This window comes from Berghia stephanieae, chromosome 9 (assembly GCF_034508935.2).
Source record: "Berghia stephanieae isolate SIO BIC M18660-M18661 chromosome 9, UCSD_Bste_1.3, whole genome shotgun sequence".
NCBI classification, from domain to species: domain Eukaryota; kingdom Metazoa; phylum Mollusca; class Gastropoda; order Nudibranchia; family Aeolidiidae; genus Berghia; species Berghia stephanieae.
This window is the reverse complement of record NC_088368.1, coordinates 45,341,062-45,362,064: the sequence shown is the minus strand read 5'-3', so window position 1 is coordinate 45,362,064 and position 21,003 is coordinate 45,341,062. Positions and strand designations below refer to the sequence as shown.

The 21,003-nt window shown below is 39.2% G+C and overlaps 1 protein-coding gene across 1 annotated transcript; it reads right to left on the bottom strand.

The window, feature by feature from the left end:
* Positions 1-776: 776 nt before the first annotated feature.
* On the bottom strand, positions 777-19,372 carry LOC144980319 (uncharacterized). Its single transcript, XM_078927980.1, has 6 exons — positions 19,233-19,372; positions 8,367-18,671; positions 7,346-7,633; positions 6,070-6,165; positions 3,780-4,084; positions 777-1,231 (listed from the first exon to the last, which is right to left on the bottom strand). Exons 1-6 carry the CDS (start codon positions 19,343-19,345, stop codon positions 1,032-1,034), a joined length of 11,307 nt encoding a protein of 3,768 aa, XP_078784106.1. The 5' UTR covers positions 19,346-19,372; the 3' UTR covers positions 777-1,031.
* Between the last annotated feature and the right edge of the window lie 1,631 nt (positions 19,373-21,003).

Below are 21,003 nucleotides of genomic sequence, written 5' to 3'. Positions count from 1 at the left end.
GACAGAAAAAGAAGAAAGAAGAAAAGAAAAAGAAAAAGAAGACGAAAGGAAGAAAAAGAGGAAGAGAGAGAAGAAGAAAAAGAAGAAGAAAGAGAAGAAGAAGAAAAGAAGAAGAAGAAAGAAGAAAGAAGAAAGAAGAAGAGAAGAAGGAAGAAAAAAAAGAGAGAAAAAAGAAAGAAAGAGAAGAAGAAGAAGAAGAAAAAGAAAGAAGAGAAGAAGAAAAAGAAGAAAGAAAAGAAGAAAAGAAGAGAAAGAGAAGAAAAAGAAAGAGAAAAGAAGAAAAAAAGAAAAGAAGAAAAAAAAGAAGAAAAGAAAAAGAGAAAGAAGAAAGAAAGAGGAAGGAAAAAAGAGGAAGAAGAAGAAGAAGAAAAGAAAGAAGAGAAGAGAAGAAGAAAGAAAGAAAAAAGAAGAAAGAAAAAGAGAGAAAGAAGAAGAAGAAGAAGAAGAAGAAAAAGAGAAAAGAAAGAAAGAGAGAAGAGAAGAAGAAAAAAGAAAGAAAGAAGAAAGAAGAAAGAAAGAAAGAAGAAAGAAAGAGAAGAAAGAAAGAAAGAAGAAAAGAAAAGAAAAGAAGAAAAAGGAAAAGAGAAAAGAAAAGAAGAAGAAAGGAAGAAGGGAAAGAAAGAGAAAGAAAAAGAAGAAGAGAAAGAAAAGAAAAGAAGAAGAGAAGGAAGAAGAAGAAGAAGAAGAAGAAGGAAAGAAGAAGAAGGAAGAAGAAAGAAAGAAGAAGAAGAAGAAGAAGAGAGAAGAAGAAGAAGAAGAAGAAGAAGAAGAAGAAGAAGAAGAAGAAGAAGAAGAAGAAGAAGAAGAAGAAGAAGAAGAAGAGTTGTATATTGAGTACCTTTCTAGTAGAAGTCATGTCACGTCGAAAAGACATTATAAAAGAGCATTACAGGCTGCATAAATCGCCCTACAAATAAATTGTTACTACAGGCTTTGGACCCCTTGTATAGCGATTTGAGCATAACTAGTAAACATTTCTCAACATAAAAGTTCATAGTAAAAAAAAAAAAATCTTCTCTGACGAAAAAAAATTACAGAGAAGATCTTGCGATAGTTGAGGGCATAATTCTCAGGGTCATGGTAACCTTGAGTCCTATAACGGCCTTGACCTCCTCCAAGGTCAGGTAGTGAACGTCTTGGCCGTCGATGTCCAAGACTTCGTCACCGACACACAGAATGCCCGAAAACAGCTTGGCCGTGTTTTTGTCGTGGAAACTGTTGATGAACAGACCTGGGGAGGGATAAATGAATATAGATAGTTCGAAGATGACGTCACAGGGGTCTTTGTTATTGTTTTTTTCCATCCGCGTTTATCAATAATGCTCACTGAACTGTATTAACCTGACTATAAACGTTCATGATTACACACATTTTTGGGTGTTGGTCCGTTATACTTCAGGATGGCAATGTTATGAGCTTCTTAGCCAAGCGCATACTATCTATATCCTTCCTTTCAAAATAGGGTTTAACTCATTCAATCCTAACACCGACTATATCCGTAGTTTACCCAGGGTTACTTTCACCCCATGCCTATTTATTACATTTTTCTGAGACAAAATATAAGCGTAGTATCAAAGCTGGTGTCTTTAGTTTTTACATGTTAACCCTCTCCATACCACCTATTACAAAATCGTCACATTTGTTACGATGCAACCGTCACTGTTCTCATCCAGATTTCATTTCTTTTTGCTATAGCTATAAAAACTTGACATTCTGTAATAGAGCCCATATGGTCGAACAATATTACGTATGGCAATGTTTGTTGCTTTCTGTTGAGTTAGAAGTCTTTTTTGTGCTGGGTGTGAAGTTGGTAATTCTGAAAATAGCTGGTAAGGAGAGTGTTAATGGTAGATGAATAAAATTTCTATGTATATGCTCATTTTTAATACCTTTTTTTCCAATTCTGAAAAGTAGGAAAAATCTCTCGGATTGAGTGAGTTAATTATTGTTCTGTAAAGCTAATGTTAAATGTACGCCAACGAGAACAGAATGACTGGCAAATCCAAACATTGGGTCAGTGTGGCTCAGCGGTACTTCGTACTTTGCTTCGTACCCGAAAGGTACCGAGTTCGATCACCCGGCGATGCGCTGTGTGTGGCCTTGAGCAAGTCATCTCGCCCTAGCTCAATTTGCGCGGCTGACGCCTGGGTTATTCAAGTCTTCCCTTGGAATAGAAGTATGGAAAAGAACACAGCAGAAACCAGTGGGAGAGGAAATAGGAAGAAGACGATGGAGGTGGATTGGACACAACCTAAGAAAGAATGACTCCACTATAACAAAGAAAGTATTGGACTGGAACCCTCAGGGCAGAAGATCAAGGGGAAGGCCACGAGGAACATGGAGAAGAATTAAAGAAGCTGATATACAGAGAAGTGGTAAGACCTAGAATGAGATTAAAAAGATAGCTCAGGATAGAGAAGGATGGAAACTGTTTGTCTGTGGCCTATACCCTGACCCAGGGTGAAAAAGGCAATGATGAGAGAAGGATGGAAACTGTTTGTCTGTGGCCTATACCCTGACCCAGGGTGAAAAAGGCAATGATGATGATGATGAAATATTGCGGGTTCCCCACGAGTGTAACAAACTAAACGAAAACTAGATAATAATAACATCCCCATCCAGCATTCCAACCAATTTATCGGTCTCAATGTATTTCACAATGCTTCATTTACCCTGTGCGGCTATGTGGTCTTGTGGTATGACACTCGCTTTCGGATCGGAAGGTCCTGTGTTCGAGCCTCGTTCGACGCATAGTTGAGTCCTTGGAAAAGACTCTTTACTCACATTCTCTCACCGTACTCAGGTGTAAAATGAGTACCTGGCAGTTAACAGCGTTGTCTTTGTCCGAAAAATTTGTAATATCGCCTAACAGGTGTCATGTCTCGTCCTACATGTTAAGTGTTGCTGTTGACCAGGGACCCCTTGTAAAGCGCTTTGAGCACGTTAAGTGGATATTGCGCTATATAAAAGCTCAATTTTTTAATCCTCCTGGCAAGTCAAACAAAATGCCATTTCATACCGTTCTTCACGCTGACCCCAGTGGGTATTGCGTTATATTAAAAAAAATAATTAAAAACTGAGCTTTTTATATAGCGCAATATCCACTAAATGTGCTCAAAGCGCTTTACCGGGGGTCCCTGGTCAACGGCAACATTTAACATGTAGGACGAGACATGACGCCTGTTAGGCGATATTACAATTTTTCGGACAAAGACAACGCTGTCAACAGCCAGGTACTCATTTTACACCTGAGTACGTTGAGAGAATGTGAGTAAAGAGCTTTTCCAAGGACTCAACTATGCGCCGAGCGCGAGGCTAGAACCCAGGACCTTCCGATCCGAAAGCGAGTGTCATACCACTAGACCACATAGTCTTTAGTGCGGCTATTTGGTCTAGTGGTATGACACTCGCTTACGGATCGGAAGGTCCTGGGTTCGAGCCACGCGCTTGGAAAAGGCTCTTTACTCACATTCTCTCACCGTACTCAGGTCTAAAATGTGTACCTGGCCGTTAACAGCATTGTCTTTGTCCGAAAAATTGTAATATCGTCTTACAGGCGGCATGTGCCGTCCTACATGTTAAATGTTTCTGTTGACCAGGGACCCCTTGTAAAGCGCTTTGAGCACATTTAGTGGATATTGCGCTATATAAAGGCTCAATTTTTTTAATTTTTTATTTTTTTAAGCTCACATAGCTGCATAAGTTTTTGGGGTTTTCTTTTGTTTTTATAAATATTTTTAGAATTGGTTACACGTAGAAGTCATCGTCAATCTTCTTACCATCCTCGATTCGATCCTCAATCCCTTTGGCAAACAACACACCGAGTCGTCCACCTCCCTGGCGGGTCAGTTCGACCTCTCTGGTCCCGTCTTCGCTTATTTTCACCAGTCGACAGATAGGCCTCACGTCGGACGATCTCTGGCCACTGGAAGTAGTAGTCGTCGCTGCATCAGCAGCAGCAGCAGCAGCGCCAGACAATTTATCGGATGATTTTGACTTTGAGGATTTTTTACCAGCTTTATTGGATTTGTCTTTCGTGCCTGACTTGACTTTGGGCTGGTCTTTCTTGGCGTCTTCACTCGGCCTGAAATTTGAGAATGAGACGATCGAGTACAACCAGACTTGCCAAATATATTTTTTTAAATTCATAAAATAGTAATAGGCTTCAACAGTCATGACGTCACTTCCCTCGTAATGACGCATGGTAACTTAGTAACTGGCTCTAAACTATCGGAACAATGGCAGACGCCCTTTATGAAATATTTCTCCCACGAGAATAAAAGCGTATCCAGAGGAGAAAAACATTATAAATATGATCATGTTTTGACTTTAATACATTCTGATCACGTGACATATGAAAAGTTCTAGCCAGCATGAAGAATAAAAAGTACCCATTTTCTTTGTTTAGAACCAGGCTGCTCGCCATTGCTGGGCGACGTGACATCAGCCTAGTGAATCCAATTGGAGCCCCCCCCCCCCCCCCCACAAAATAGTAATCCAATTCCCTCAGCTCCTTAACACACATGATGCCATTCAAAAGCTAAGAACACTTGCTCTGGACAGGAATTTAAGGAAACAAATAGGGTTCAACAGTCGAAACGTCAGTTCCTTCCTAATGACGCATGGTAACTTAGTAACACTGGCTCTAAACTATCGGAACAATGGCGGACGCCCGTATGAAATATTTCTCCGGCTAGCATAAAAATGCTTCCAGAGGAAAAAAACCACATACATTTGATCTCATGTTTTGACTTTTACACATTCTGGTCAAAAGGCATATGAAAAGGGAATGAAAAGTTCTAGCCAGCAGGAAGAATAAAAAGTAATGATTTTCTTTGTTTAGAACCAAGATGGCCGCCGTTGCCTGGCGGCGTGACATCAGACTACTGAATCCTATTACTAACTGGATACTAGAAACAGACTGACACACTCGAACACACACACACACACATACACACACATACACACACACATACACACACAGACACACACACAGACACACACACAGACACACACACATACAGACACACACACACACACACACACACATATTCATTCATTATTTTTTGAAGTACGATGTTTCTTGCCAAGTTTTAAATTTGATTTTTTTTCAAGTACGGCTGTAATATCTTAGTAAGCAATCAAAAAAGAAAAAATGAAGGTGTTAGAAATCAAATCGTCAAATCATAAACGGTAAAAAATAAAGTAAAAACAAACACAGTGTTTTATTCCTCCTGTTCTGTTAGTAGTAGTAGTAGTAGTAGTAGTAGTAGTAGTAGTAGTAGTAGTAGTAGTAGTAGTAGTAGTAGTAGTAGTAGTAGTAGTAGCGTATGGCTACACCTCCAATTGTATTTCGTCAACCCAGCTTCTAAAGTCTTCCTCCGCCCTAAGGATGGTTTCGTAGCCACCTTCAAGTTTAGTGACTGGACAGCGGAGGACGATGTGATCGCTGGTCTCTGGGGCTGCCTGACATTTCTGGCAGGTATCACTGTTTCCAAGTTTCCATCTGCACATATTTGATGCAGTTCTGCCATGTCCAGTTAAGAGACGCCTCTTTTGTTGATAAAGGGAAAACTCGAAACGTCCACATTATCTGTTTTCGTTTATATTAAATATTGAAGCTTACATTCAATTTCACATTGTTATTTATTTCTCGGATAATAACGTAGAAAAAAACAATTTACCTCTGTAGCTGCCAGTTGTCCATGAGCACTACTAACGACAACTCACTAGGTGGTGCAAAAACCAAATAATGACGTCAAAAGGCCAGTCTTTTTGGGTTTCAGTGTCAGGCTATAACTTAATGATGGCTACAATTTCATTCACGTTATTGTGTGTCACAATTTTCAATGTTTTTGATTGGTCAATAATCTACTGGGGTCTAATTCATGAAGCGAGACTACAACGATAGTCAGAGACTTGATAGTCAGGGACGAAGTCTGACTCCACGAATAGCTGACTTTCCGTAGTCTCGGACTTCCCAAAGTCTTAGACTACAAAGTCTCAGACTTTGCTATAGTCTGAGACTACCATAGTCTCGGTCCCTGAATCAGAGCCCTGTTTACTTACCTCTGTAGCTGCCAGTTGTCGTTGTGTGCCATGTCTGTACTGTCCTCATCTTTGTCTTTCTTGCTCTTCTTGCGACGAAATAAAGAGGTCAAAGCTCTGAAGTGACGATAAAGATAGAAAGTTTGAAATAGATGAAATGTCAGTGCATGAGATAATCAGTCGGAAGTTGACAATTTTGGATTGCATTTTTGCATATTTTGAAAGAATTTGCTCCCCGGAGCATTTTAATCTTTATTTGAAGTAAATCGGGTGAATTTTCATGAAGTTATGGTCAGATGTATGGAAGAGGTATCCAGCAACTTTTCTCAAATTTCATACTTTTTAAAAACATTTTATTTTAACGTTTTATTGCTGTTGTTAGAAAGTAATTTTGGTGATTTGTTCTCAATAGATCAGACTATAAACGTTCTAGGTTACAAATAGTTTTGTGTGTTGATACGTTATATCCAACTGGCGTATGTTTTGAGTATTTGACCTAAACGCATAGCATCAATATGAAAAGATAGGGGAAAATTTAGTTCAGATGTGGACATACTTGAATGAAATGGCCTTTTTAAGCTCTTCCTCCTTTTCACCAGCCTCCTACTCATCTGCCCCCTTTCTTCCTCTTGTCTTTCTTCTTGGCAGAATGTTTCCCAAAACTGTCCTTGTGGTATGACAAAGTACCAAACGCTGACCTTTGGACAAGAACAAACCAAGAGCAAATTGGGTGTCCAGGTCAGATGCCGAAGGTGGTGATAGGTTGGCTAAACCCTGCGGAAAGAGTCCTGTAATATAACCAAGCAGGCTCTCGAAGGGCAAGAGGAAACGGGGTCGTCCAAAACAGACTTGGAGGAGAAGCCTTCACCAAGATTTGAGTGTCTCCAATCTTGCCCGGAGTGAGACAAAGGTTCTGTGCCAAGGACAGAAGAAGATGGAAGAGTGCTGTTGAGGCCCTATGCTCCGCCAGGAGCCAAGAGGCATAATATTCATTCATTCATTTATAACTTCAATATGAAAAGAGATAGGGGGAAAATTAAGTTTAAATGTGACCCTTCGTCTCAAAACGGTATTATGTCGGGATGGACCAGATGCTAAAAAGTCAAATTATAGTTAAACTGGTCAAAAATATGAAACGTTGGTATTTACCACCGTAAAATATGATATTCCTTCTCCTCTATAAAGCATATATACTCAAATTAAACATGATATTTCTGGCTACAAATTCCATTTTAAGCATCTTAATCATCCCGACTTAATATCGTTTTGAGACGAGGGGTCACAAATGTGGACATACTTGAACGAAATGGCCTTTTTGACCTTTTCCTCCTTTTCACCATCCTCCTCCCAATCTCTTCCCCCTTTCTTCCTCTTGTCCTTCTTCTTGCCAGAATGTTTCCCAAAACTGTCCTTGTTCAATCCGAAGCTCAAACTGACGGACTTCCGGAGCGTACTGCCAGGACTGGTCACTGCTGACGTGGACTCCGTCGACCTGCCCAGGTCTACGGATGTGAGGGAGAGACGTGAGGCCTGTAGGTTCGATTCCTGTGTATGGGTAGGCGTTGGGGGGTTCCCACACTCTGATCTGAAGGGAAGTATAGGAAGATGTTTAAAGAAGGTTTTTAAAGGAACGTGATATGGCTAATTAAATGGATGGAACATGCATTGGTGTTTAGACTGAATGAACTGAATAGCAAACATATCGTAGTGTCAACAACAGTCAACAAACCAAACTCATGTAACACACAGTCCTGACGATGGCTGATTAGGCCTGAAACATCGATGTAGACTGACTCAAACATTGTGATAAATATTAAAATTATATATATATATATATATATATATATATATATATATATATATATATATATATATATATATATATATATAAAATATGTCTTACCAAACATACACACACACACACACAATATATAAATATATAAATATATAAATAAAACCCCAGTAAAACAAAGAACGAGGGGGGGGGGGATGCAGGCGAATAAATAACGATAAAACTTGAGCTTGAACTTTTTTATATAGCGCAATATCGACTGAACGTGCTCAAAGCGCTTTACAAGGGGCCCATGGCCAAAAGCAACACTTAACGTGTAGGACGTGACATGACGCCTGTTAAGCGATATTACCAGTTTTTCGAACAGTGACAACGCTGTTAACGGCCAGGTACTCATTTTTCACCTAAGTACGGTGAGAGAATGTGAGTAAAGAGTCTTTTCCAAGGATTTAACTATGCGCCGAGCGAGGCCCAGGTCCTTCCGATCGGAAAGCGAGCGCCATACCACCACCATACCACGACATACCCTCTGTACTGCCTGGGCGGTAACTTGGGCGTCAACTGCTCCACGATGTCTTCTGTCCAAGGCGATGCGTAGACGGTGCTGCTCTCCCTTTGCATCCTGAACGGTTTCTGGACTCCGCTGTATTCTATAGGACTGGTGGGCGATAACGGTTGCTGCTGCTGTAGTTTGGACGACACGTAGTTGGTAGGAACCACCGGCTGGAATGGAGGAAACGACTGTCTTGGGGAATCGACTTGCCGTAATCGAACGGGAAGGTGATCGTATTCGTCCGTCACGTTTCCCGCGTACTCCGAATCCACGTCATTCTCACTATTGTTATCAACGTCTAAACCGGCCGTACCGCTATCTCCTGGATCCATTGCGTCGTGTTTTTCATCTCTACCATTCTCCTCATCCGTCTTGATATCATTCTTATCTTTAACAATGTACATACTTTCTCTCCGGCTTCCTTGTCTTTCTGGTTTTGGCGGTTTTTGCTTTGAAGGTAAGTTGATGTGATTGGTCATTCCGAGGATGTCGCTGCCAGGACTATATTTTCTCATCTTTGGCATAAGTTTTTCAGAGTTTCCATCGGGTAAAAGCACTTTGCGCGAATCTTCAGTGTCTTTAAGTCGGGGCGACGGGTTCTCAGCTTTCCATATATCATCAAACTGTACAAGTCCTTCATCATCGTGATCGTGTTCATTCCTGGAATGATGACCTGTCGCTTCAGAATTGGCTCGAGCTGGGAGGTTTCTTTTTGCTTTTGGTACTGGGATTGCCGGCGGCAGGGAAAACGTGCGATTGGTTAATTTGGGTTTGAGAGCCAAACTGTCATCATCTATTATTTCAGAATTATCTTTGACAATATCTAATTCTGTAGCTTTGGTCGTCATTTTTCCAATTTCCAAGGGAGAATAATCTTTCCAGTGATCCTCGTTGACAAACGATTGACTCTTTTCGGGTTCCACGAAAAACACGCAATCTGCAGCGTCTGGAGAGAAGGGTCCTTCAAGCTTTCCACTGCTTACTCTGTTTTCTGATATCCCCAGCTCTGTGCTTTCATTAGAAACAGTAACCTGGTTATTGGCTATTGGAGTTACTCTTCCTTGCAAAATATTATCTAATCTACTCCTTGGGAAAGCAGTATCATACTCAACTTCTTCTTCTCCTTCTTCCTCTTCTTCTTCGTCGCCATATTCCTCCATATCTTTGCGTCTGTCCCTCACACTATCTAAAAACAACGATTTCAAATTCGGAGCCTTTGACTCCGATTCCTCTTTAGAGTCTGAGAAAATCAAATCTGAATCCTTGGAAATGTCTACGTTTCTAGTTGCTGCAGAATCCATTGAATCACCTACATCGTTTTCTTCTTGGAAATCAGGAGCGTCAAACAGAGAAACCGTCTTTTCCAATCGGTGTTGTAACTGTTGTTGTTGGTGATTAGATTCATCCGAGTGATTTATCGCTTCTAATGATTGAGATTTGATAAGCGATGACTTTTTTATTCGGGCATAGATTGATGGAGAGTTCGGACATTCATCATTATTCGCATTGCGAGAAATTGTAGATGCAACTACAACAGTCGTGTCAAGATTTGTCATCGCGTTTTCATCGCTGTTTTCATAAGTAGGTGAATCTTCCTCAGTCTCCATAGTATTTACATGTGCTAGTATATTTTCAAAGGTATTGTTTGCATCTTCGTCAATATTATTATGCACGTCTTCGTTTGCCGATATCGAAATATTATCTTCATTTCTAACGACAAGAGGAGAAGCAGCAATGAGAGAGTTTATTTCTTCATCGTTTGCTATGAGTTCTTTAGACTTTTCAGGTGTCGATGCTAACGATTGCCTTGAAGACGTCGGTGAAGCTGTTGCTGGTAAAGTCGGCTCTTTCTTTTTATCGAATCGTAAAAAGAAAAAACCTTTTGATTTTTTCTCCTTTTTATTCTTTTTCTTATTAGATTTTTTGAGAGATGATTCTAAATCTTCGGTCTTCACAACAATTTCCGATTTTTCTTCGGATTGTCTACCTTTCCTATCTAACTCTTCATCCTCATTGTTCTTGTATGCATTGCTTGACGGCTCCTTCTTACCATCTATATCACCAGAGTCAAGATTCAAAGGCGAGGACGAAGACATTGATATTTCAGGATTGACCTTCCCCACACCGTGCGATAAGCCCATTCTCCATTTACTTTTATCGGGCAAAGAGTCAGATTGTTGAATGACAAGCGGGCTCTGAGACCTCAATACGCGCCCACCAATGAGGTCATTTTCCACGTCCCTGTTTTTAGGTTCTTCGTCTTTCCCATTATTATCATCATTGTGTGAAAAACTAAAATCGCCGGAAAAGCTTGGAAAAGCTTGAGCAAAAGCCTCGGTTAGCGATACTTCATCTCTTCCCATCAACGATGGAGAAAATGAGAATGGAGATTCGCTTAACTCTTTTTCTATTCTGTCCTCCCTTGTTTCTACTGCGCTCAGGGGGACATCTGCAGCATAATGCTTGGATCTTTTAAGAGTAGCGGCGGCTGTGTTAAAACTACCCACACCGCTGTAAGAGCTGGGACGAGTTTTTTTCTCTTTCTTGAAGTGTTCAAAATCGGGGCTGCTTGGCAGAGGACTGTCTACGTAAATATCCCCATTGTCAATGAATCTCGGGTATTGGAATGTGAGATAGGGAGTGATGATATCGTCATCGTCGTCATGGACATCTGCTGTTTTATTCTTCGGTTTCCCTTCTATTGTATTAACGTCGTCATCGTCTGCTTCAATCTGTGATGACTGACTTTCCATATCGTCACTTTTTTGCGGCGAATTCCCCTTCTTTTTCTTTTCTTTCTTTTCTTTCTTCTTTTTCTTGTTCATCTTCACCTTAGACAACTCCGCCTGATGTGCCGCTGGAATTTCATAACCACAAGAATCAGCGATACGTTGTTTTAATAATTTCTTTCTTAACTGCTTAATCCTTAGTTCTGGTTCTTCTTCTTTATTGCTATCCCCTTCTTTGATATAATTGACTGGCTCATAATCCGATAGGCTTGAATCATTATCTTCTTCTACCACTGTATTGGGCAGGTTCTGGGTTTCAGTCTTTGATAAGCGAACCTGATTCTCTTCAATTTCATGGTAGACGTCATCTTCTGAGGGATTTTGATCTTTCATTTTCTGTTTCTTTTCATTTACATTGTCCTGAGTGGAGCCAGATTTATCTCCCTTTGTTTTAGACTTGGTCGCCGTCTTCTTTTTCATCTCATGTTTTGTTTTGTTCTCAGATTTTGTCTTTGTTTCTTTATTGCTACTATTTTCAGTGTCCTTATCTTTTGATTTTGATTTTTCAGCTTTACGGGATTCGGCTGAATTCTTTTTATCTACGTTCTCTTTCTCTTTCTTTTTCCAAGGAAAAACAAATTTCTTTGGGGAAGGTTGAGACGATGCGTCTGGTTTCGAGTCTTTATCACAATCCGCAGCATTGTCTGAAATCTCATCATACGATATGTTATCAGACAATTTTCTGGGTTTTTCAATTTTATCAACAACTTCTTCGTATTCTTCTTCTAAAACTGATTGTGCTGAATTAGGGTGTAGAGTGGACATATTGTTGTCGTCTGAAGGAAGGTTTGACTTTTTGTTGAACGGCAAAGGAGGAAAACCTGGTACTGCTGGGATGTCAGAATCAGAGATATTTTCTCTATCAACAACTATATCAATTTCCATCACGCTCTCAGGATTCGTGGAGGAGGTAACATCGTTACGCTCTAAGTCACTTAAAGGTACCGAGGCATCCATTTCTGACGAAATTTCCAGATCTTTGCTACTTTCCTGTTTTATTGGAGTTTTAACAACGTTGACGCTTATTTCGTTAAGGTCATCAAACACGTCATTGAAATCGTTCAATCCATGATGTCCAATGATAACCGTATCACCGACACCATCATCCAATTCACATTTATCTTCATTAATATCTGCTTGGTTCTCGTCATGTCTTGACACAGGGGTAAATAAATTGGGTATGGAATGTTGCTCAACTATTTTATTACTTCTTTCCATCACGTCGTCCACTACCTCTACATTTCCATCTTCCTCGTGATATCCCAAAGTCTCCCGGTCTTCTAGAAGACACAAGTTCGTTTCTTCAACTATAGATGCAATAGACTGACATCCTCGATCATCAAGCCCCTCGTTTGTATCATCTAAGTCATTTTGGACAAAATCGTCAAGATCTTTCATTGCTGCTGTAATCAAATCTTTATTTTCGATTTCTTCATGCCCATGACAATTTGAACTCTCTGGAGACTTGGTGCCATCTTTCGTATCTTTAATTTCATTATTTCCAAAATTTTTATCAAGCTTTGTTAAAGCATCTCTGCACTGGTTTCGAGTGTGGAAAGCCCGATTTGAAACCGCAGGGACAACCAAATCGGGGCATTCTTCACGTATTCTCTCCTCTACTTTGGTATGCTTCCCATTTCCGGAAACTGGTGCTTGAAAATCCGATGCTTCCTCTTTATCCCTTTCATCATCAGTGGGCAAAATTTTGCTTGACATCACTTGAAAAGCACGACTCTCATTCAATTCAACAGATGCCTTTGGGATAGTTTTAGGCATTGGTGGTATATCCATGAAACATTCATCCGAATCTAAATTAATACCTTTTTTCTTTTCAACATCGGGACGCTCCACTATATGTTCTACACCACCATGGTTACTGCTCTTATTTGTAAGAGTTTCATCATCCTCAAAACTTTGATTTTTGTCGTTTTGTTTAATGAGTCCAACAAATTCAAGCATTGAGTCTGTTACTTCTTTCTCAATGTCATCAGCTCCAGTCTTATTCTTGTTGTCTACATGGCCAAAAACTTCAGAGTCTTTACGAATTTTTTCAAATTCGTCGTTATTTTGATTTGCACAATGATCCGTTTGTTCTAAAATTAACGATTTTTTATCACTAGAATCGTGTTTTAAGGGAAGATCCATTGTTTCGAGATCTACAGAATCGTCCTTCTCTATAACACCACTGACATTTGACAAATACTTCACGGCAAAATCCATCGATGAACGATATTCATTAGCACCAATGTTTTTCTTCTTCTCACAATCAGCATCACTATAATCACTAACACCATCTTTAACTTTGATAACTCTATCATTGCTCTTATCATCACTATCGTCATTTTCATCCTCTCCTAACTTAAAGTTGGCTTCGGGCATTGAAGAAATGGAATCATCGAGAATAGTTCGATGAACCTGAGCTGCAACAAGAACGTGGCTCGGAGATCGATGTAAAGACGAAGGGTTTTTTGCTTTCACCTCGGGGTCCTCAGCAAACTTGTCGACTATAACTTCATCCATAATAACATCAGAGTTCAATAATTGCTGGTTCTTGACGACATCATGGGTAACATCCATCTCATCCTGTGACGAATCCAGAGATATTCCAAGGACAGCAGCAGGAAATTCCAACTGATCCGATTCCATCTCCAAAGAAACGTCCCCGCATTCAATTCTGTCCCTTTTTATCGATTTACTCTTCTTTACCTTCGGATTTCGGATAACGTCATCAACAAAATTAGGATTGTTTTCAAAATAACTGCTCTCTTCAAACGATAAACAGATCTCTGGGTCATCTAATCGAGTCAGATGGGTCTCTGAGTGACGTTTGACAATGCTTCCAAATTCATCTAAAATTGGCACTTTCCCGTATTTTGGCCTATTCAGAGGAAATTCACTGGCAGCGGCTATCAAAGCTTCGTCTGTTTCATTATCCGATTCTGTTGTTTCAATAGAGCTCAATTTGCGAGACAATGAACGATGCTCAGTTTGGCCTGAACGATTTGTTTCCTTATCCATATCGTAATTGACATTATCGGTCATACTTTGTGCTCCGTGATAAGTCTCCGATACACCAAAATCAGGATTCGAATCGAAGTCGGATTGCTCAAACTCGATATCAGATGCTGGTATCGTTTCACTATCGATTTCCGAACTACTCGATACTTTTGGGTCGCAACCTGTTTCTTTCTTAAATTTTGCTCCAAAAGATTTATTAATATCGTTGCTTTTTGCGATTTTGCTAACATTTTCACTAGAATCACGACAAAACATGTTATCACCGCTCGCTTCAGGCGAGCTGAAAAGAGGATTCAATTTAATGTTTTCAGAGAAACTGCCAGGATAATGATTGAATTGGTCTGTCTGATGTTCAGAATCGCCACCCAGATCAGAATCGGTTGGGTTTGACGCCATGATATCACTGCTGCTGTCACAATAGCTAATTTGTCTGTCAAAAGAAGAAGACGAATACCCTTCCGGTGACTTCGGGGCAACGAAAGAGGAGGTACAAGACGATATGGCCTCTGGTGTATTGACATAAACCTCAGACGATTCCGCATCATCCTTTTCCAATTCGATTATCTCTGGGCTCGACATACTCGAAAATCCATCGCAATCTTTATTTGTGCTAAAGTATTTGGAGTTTTGAACTGGGGTATTGAAACTGAATGGACCTTGAGAACCTGGACTAGCAGAAACGATATCTTCTGGGAATGAATCGTCACCCAAATTAACATAATCTACAAGGCCGTCGTCATTGTCTATGTCTTCATCGCAAGTATTATTATTTGGTTCCACAATTTGGTCACACAGATTCGAACCCTGCACATCCAAGCTTGATGGTAACAAAGATTGATCTGCACCATCAGTAAAATTAGCACCTGGAATATCTGTCATAGGCTGGGATAAAAAATTCCCTGTCGATTTAATGACGACGATATTACTTTTATCGATTTTACCCGGTTTCGATACTTTGTCTTTATCCTTATCCTTTTTTCCTTTCTTGGCGTTTTTTGATTTATCTTCCACAATATTCACGGATTGCACGGGCTCCACAACGGGCTTATTATTCTTTTTCTTTCGAGAGAGTGTTGGAGAATAGCTCTTTGTCTTCTTGGCGCTGTCTTTTTTCTCCTCGAAAGAAGGTAGAACTGAATTCGTCATATCAAAATCGGATGGGTTATACTTTCCTTTCTTGCGAGCAAAAAATCGTTTGAAAGGACTTTTCTTTTTCACAGTAACCACTGGTTCGTCGTCTGTGTCAATGTCTGCAGCCAAAGGCTCTGATAGACCTGGTAAAGGATCTAACAAGCCGTTTTTGTTCAACTTCCTCTGTAAATCACCAGTTTTATCAGAGGAACTATCACACTCCTCAACAAAATCACTGTATCTTTTAGTTGTTTTCGACGGGGCTTGAAGTGGTGAAGCAGAAGCGTGTTGAACTTTCAATTCATCACTTAAAACTGTCTCCTGCCTTATTTCATCCGTATTTCTTAATACATTTTCAGCATTTATCTTAGAATCAGATTTTTTTTTATTTTGATTGTTACTTTCAGGTGCTTCCAACCCACTATTCTGTAATTTACATTTTGTCATATCGTCACTCTCTGACAAAGAGCCTGAACTTAATATTTCTTTCATATCGTCACTTTTACTCTCATCATCCTTCAAGACTGAAGGTTTGCAACCAATATTCCTTCCATCATCAGTATCAATATCATTAATATGTGGCGAATGATTTTGCAAAGATGATGAAAAACTTCTCTCTTCTTCGTCAATCCTTCCAAGAAGAGCCGGTATGTAAATCTTATCAACCATATCATCAGTGTCGCAAAATCTAGCGTCCGACTCCATACTAATCCCTTTAATGTCTTCGTTCATAACGCTGAACTCTGCTCTGTTTTCAGCATCCTCAAAAACGTTCTCATCATCAACCTCACTATCGTCTCCATCTTTATAATGCATGTAGTCTACCTCTGATGATGTATCACACACGTCACCACCCCCTCCATTAGCCTGGTTGAAATTTGTCTGGATATCAGACTCATTCAATGAATCTTCCTCTCCAACAATACTACACAGCCTTAAGTTTGGAATAAAAACTTCACCCAGTGGCCCATCTTCCATATGACCGGTTTTCAAGTCTGGCATATCTCTGTTATCTCTCTCTTCTAGTGGAAAATCCTGCCCCTGATCTTTACTCGCTGGTTGCACAATATCATCATCATCATCATCATCATCATCATCATCATCATCATCATCATCATCATTGTCATTTTTAGTAGTTATCAAGTTGTCTTTTAGTCGATGATGGTTCTCCTTACTAGAAAATTCATCTGGAAATAATTCATGAGAAATACGTTTGTCTGATGGTGAAAATCCATGGGAATGAACAGCTGTTTTTGTAGAAGTTGACAATGAGGACCCTGACGAAATCATATCGTCATCGTTTTCACCAAAATCACTCTCGCTTTTTATATCAGGCGATACTTGTCTGGCAACTAGTTCTGTTTTGTTTCCGAAATAGTTTTTATGACCAAGTTCTTTATTTATAGATTCAGAACTTGAAATGATCTTGTCGTTGCTTTCAGCAGTATCATATTTATGATGCTGAGAAAAACATTTAGTGATTCCCTTAACATCATTACTTCCAGAAACATCTGGAATTTGAATAGGTGCCAGTTCATTAATGGTATCCCGTACGTCTCTATCATCGTTTGAATTAGTTAGAAATTTATCCCCAGGTTCATAACGATTTAAATCCATTTTAGTACCGTTATGTGCATCATCAACTGTAACGTTGTCACGAATCACACCAAAATCTGATTCAGAACGAGAATGGTTGTCTTCAGTGTTTGTATCGACATCATTATTATCATCATCATCATCATCATCATCATCATCATCATCATCATCATCAATTCCCATGTCTGTAGAATGAATAAAACCATCGTATTTTAAAGGAGACACATTTTCAATTCCGCTGCTAATAGTAATTTCATTCTTGTACGACCTTGGACTATCCCTAGCCGTTGATGATAAAACAACGGATGAAAAAAAATCAGCTTCATCCGTATCCATTTTTGGAGACCGACTATTTGGACGAAAAAGTTTATTTTTGATGCCATTATTGGCTTGGGTGACATTGTGATTAGTATTTATCTGAGATACCTCTATATCTTCAGGCTCCATTTCCGAATTGCCCGAACCCTGAACACAAAGTTTCAAATCATTATCAATCATAACAGTGCCTGTAGCAGCATCATCAAAATTATTGTTTATAGTTTCTTTATCAGAGATATTTGAATTCAGGTTCACCGATGTTTCCAGTGTCATGTGGTCCTCAATTTGGTCAGGATTTGAAGAATTTAGAACAATACTGGTGTCAGATTTAATCCTGGGGGATGGGATGATGATGGTTTCTATGTGTCTCACAGTAACACGTTCTTTCCTGTCAATGCCACACTCCTCCTCGAGAATGGGTAAAGTTGAAACAACACGCTCTCTACCACTATAATATTCCATCACACTATGACTAGTCACACTGGACATGCGCTTTCCTCCTCTTAGAATTTGGAAATCCCCGATACAAACACCACTTTGAAATTCATCAGGACCTTCGTTATTATTGTATAAAAATGACTTTGTGTTTTGTGGTTGGTGTATCGATATTGCATTTGACTCCACTGCTGAACTAGAAAGGTTAGAAAATATATTCTCTCTACGCGACGGTGGTAGTGACTCGTTACTGGTGTAGTTGTTCTCGGAGTCATGAGTCAAAGAACCCGATGTTGATTGACTACCCTCATCGGAATGGTCAGAATTATAGATAAACGACTTTGTGTTTTTAGGTTTTTGTATTGCTATCGTTCCTTTCAAAACCGTTGGTGGGATGTTTGATTGAGATTTTGCAGTAAGCGAGGTCGTTTCTTCGAGCAAATATGAGTCTTTGTTGGTTTTATCCTCCGAATCGGAGGTATAAGCTTGTGGAGTGATTGTTTTGCCGTAGATAGGGGCGCTTTGGGGTCTTTTGATGATGCAGGCTCTTCTTCTCGACGAGGACCGTGGTCTGATTGGTTCATTGATCATGTCGTCGTCGGTGTATACAATGCTACTGTTGCTGATATCTGTGGGTGCAGAGGCGATGGTGGTGGTGTTGGTGGTGGTGGTGGGGTGGGTGTTAGCGGAGTTGTTGTTGTTGTTGTTGTTGTTGTTGTTGTTGTTGGAAGTGGAGCATGGGGCGGTATCATCCTCATCATCATCACCATCGTGATCCCTTAGGTCAGCCCCGGAGGATTGTGGGACAACAGCAGCTGCAGACATTGGTCTTTTTCTTGTTGCTTTGAATGCTGGGGATGAAGGTAATAGGGAAACTGAAGACGACGATGGTGGTGGTGGTGGTGGTGGAGGAGGAGGTGGAGTCCGTCGAAATGGCTGAGTACTGCGGACTTTGGTCGATGTTGCATTATGGTTGATTTCCACAATTTCTCTGTAAAGCAAAGACAAAAAAAAAAACACCAGAATAAAATTGGAATATACAATCCTACTATAACCAGACAGTTTGGTTGGTGCCTATCCTCATTATCATCATCATCATCATCATCATCATCATCATCATCATCATCATCATCATCATCATCATCATCATCATCATTATCATCATCATCATCATCATTATCATCATCATCATTATCATCATCATCATCACCATCATCATCATCATCATCATCATCATCATCATCATCATCATCATCATCATCATCATCATCATCATCATCATCATTATCATCATCATCATCATCATCATCATCATCATCATTATTATTATTATTATTATTATTATTATTATTATTATTATTATTATTATCATCATCATTATTATTATCGTTGTCTTTGTATGGAAAATTGTAATATCGCCTAACAGGCGGCATGTCCCATCCTACATGATAAATGTTGCTGTTGACCAGGGACCCCTTGTAAAGCGCTTTAAGCACATTTAGTGGATATTGCGCTATATAAAGTTCAATTATTTTTATCTACAGCTACCTACCGATCGTAGTTACGAAGTGACGAATCCATAATATTGTGGTTTCCTTTCAACGGACCTCCACTGCCTTGGCTGGAGCGATTTTTCGCCGGTGTTGTTGGGGCGTCGACTGACATTTGTGTGTATTGGGCTGGATGATTGGGATGTTGCTGTTATTGATTGATGATTGTTGGTTGATTGTTGATTGAGTTTATTTGATTGATTGAGTTGGTGAGTTGATTGATTGATTGTGATTGTTGATTGATTGATGATGAGTTGATGATGATTGTTGTTGATTGGTTGGTTGGTTGATTGATTGATTGAGTTTTGATTGATTGATTGATTGATTGAGTTGATGATTGTTGATTGATTGTTGATTGATTTGATTGATTGATTGTTATTGTTGATTGATTGTTGAGTTGTTGGTTGTATTGATTGATTGATATTGATTGATTGATTGATTGATTGTTGAATTGATTGTTGATTGTTTGATTATTGTTATTGATTGATTGATTGGTGATTGATTGATTGATATTGATTGATTGATTGATTGTTGGTTGATTGATGTAGATTGATTGTTGATTGATGTTTGATTGATTATGATTGATTGATTGATTGATTGATTGATTGATTGAATTTATTGATTGAATTGATTGATTGATTGATTGATTGATTGATTGATTGAATTTATTGATTGATTGAATTTATTGATTGATTGATTGATTGAGTTTATTGATTGATTGATTGATTGAGTTTATTGATTGATTGATTGAATTTATTGATTAATTGAGTTTATTGATTGGTTGATTGGTTGATTGATTGATTGATTTTAAATTGAATTGATTGATTTATTGATTTTAAATTGAATTGATTGATTTATTGATTGATTGATTTATTTATTGATTGATTGATTGATTGATTGATTGATTGATTGATTGATTGATTGATTGATTGATTGATTGATTGATTGATTGATTGATTATGAGAATTAGACAGTGCTTTAAAATTTAATATGAGCTTTCATATAACGCAATATCCACTAAATATGCTAAATGCGCTTTATAGTGAGTCTCAAATCAAAAGCAACACTGAAATTGTGAAATGAGACATGCAGCCTGTTAGGCGCTATTAAATTTCTTATTGATGAATCCATCATAAAGAAAGCTATAGACCTCGCCATGAAACAAAGAAAATTTCGTTTTGTCGCCATATGACGTAGGGGAGCCAACTCATTTTTAACAGACAAATGTAAAAGTAATACCCAAGAGTGGATAACGTCCCTTTAATGGGGGGGGGGAGGGGAGTGTCCGTACGTGATGAAACATTCATAATAGAATGAATGCATTAACTACCAAATCCACTCTTAAACGATAACTAAATGATAATTACAAAGAACCATGGGGCCATAGCTATCTTCAATACATGCCCATAAGCTAAGAAGGCTCTTTACTCACATTCTCTCACCGTACTCAGTTGTAAAATGAGTACCTGGCCGTTAACAGCGTTGTCTCTGTCCCAAAAATGTGTAATATCGCCTGACAGGCGTCATGTCTCGTCCTACATGTTATGTGTTGCTGTTGGCCAGGGACCCCTTTGTAAAGCGCTTTGAGCACGTTTAGTGGATATTGCGCTATATAAAAGCTCATTTTAAAGTTAAAATTAAATGGTGGGCCCTACGGAATCTAAAATTAAAAAAAAAAAATAATTAAATTCTCTTTATTCATCCCAAAGGGGAAATTTGCCTCTATGCTCTATTCCAAGGGAAGACTGGGATATCCCAGGCGTGGGCAGCAGC

Excerpts from the sequence above, each read along its gene's own strand:
- LOC144980319 (XM_078927980.1), bottom strand. The coding sequence starts at position 19,345 with ATGTCAGTCGACGCCCCAACAACACCGGCGAAAAATCGCTCCAGCCAA. Across the intron at positions 18,672-19,232 it reads TCACTTCGTAACTACGATCG|AGAAATTGTGGAAATCAACC; the intron begins GTAGGTAGCTGT and ends TTTGCTTTACAG. Across the intron at positions 6,166-7,345 it reads AAAAAGGCCATTTCGTTCAA|AGCTTTGACCTCTTTATTTC; the intron begins GTATGTCCACAT and ends TCGTCACTTCAG.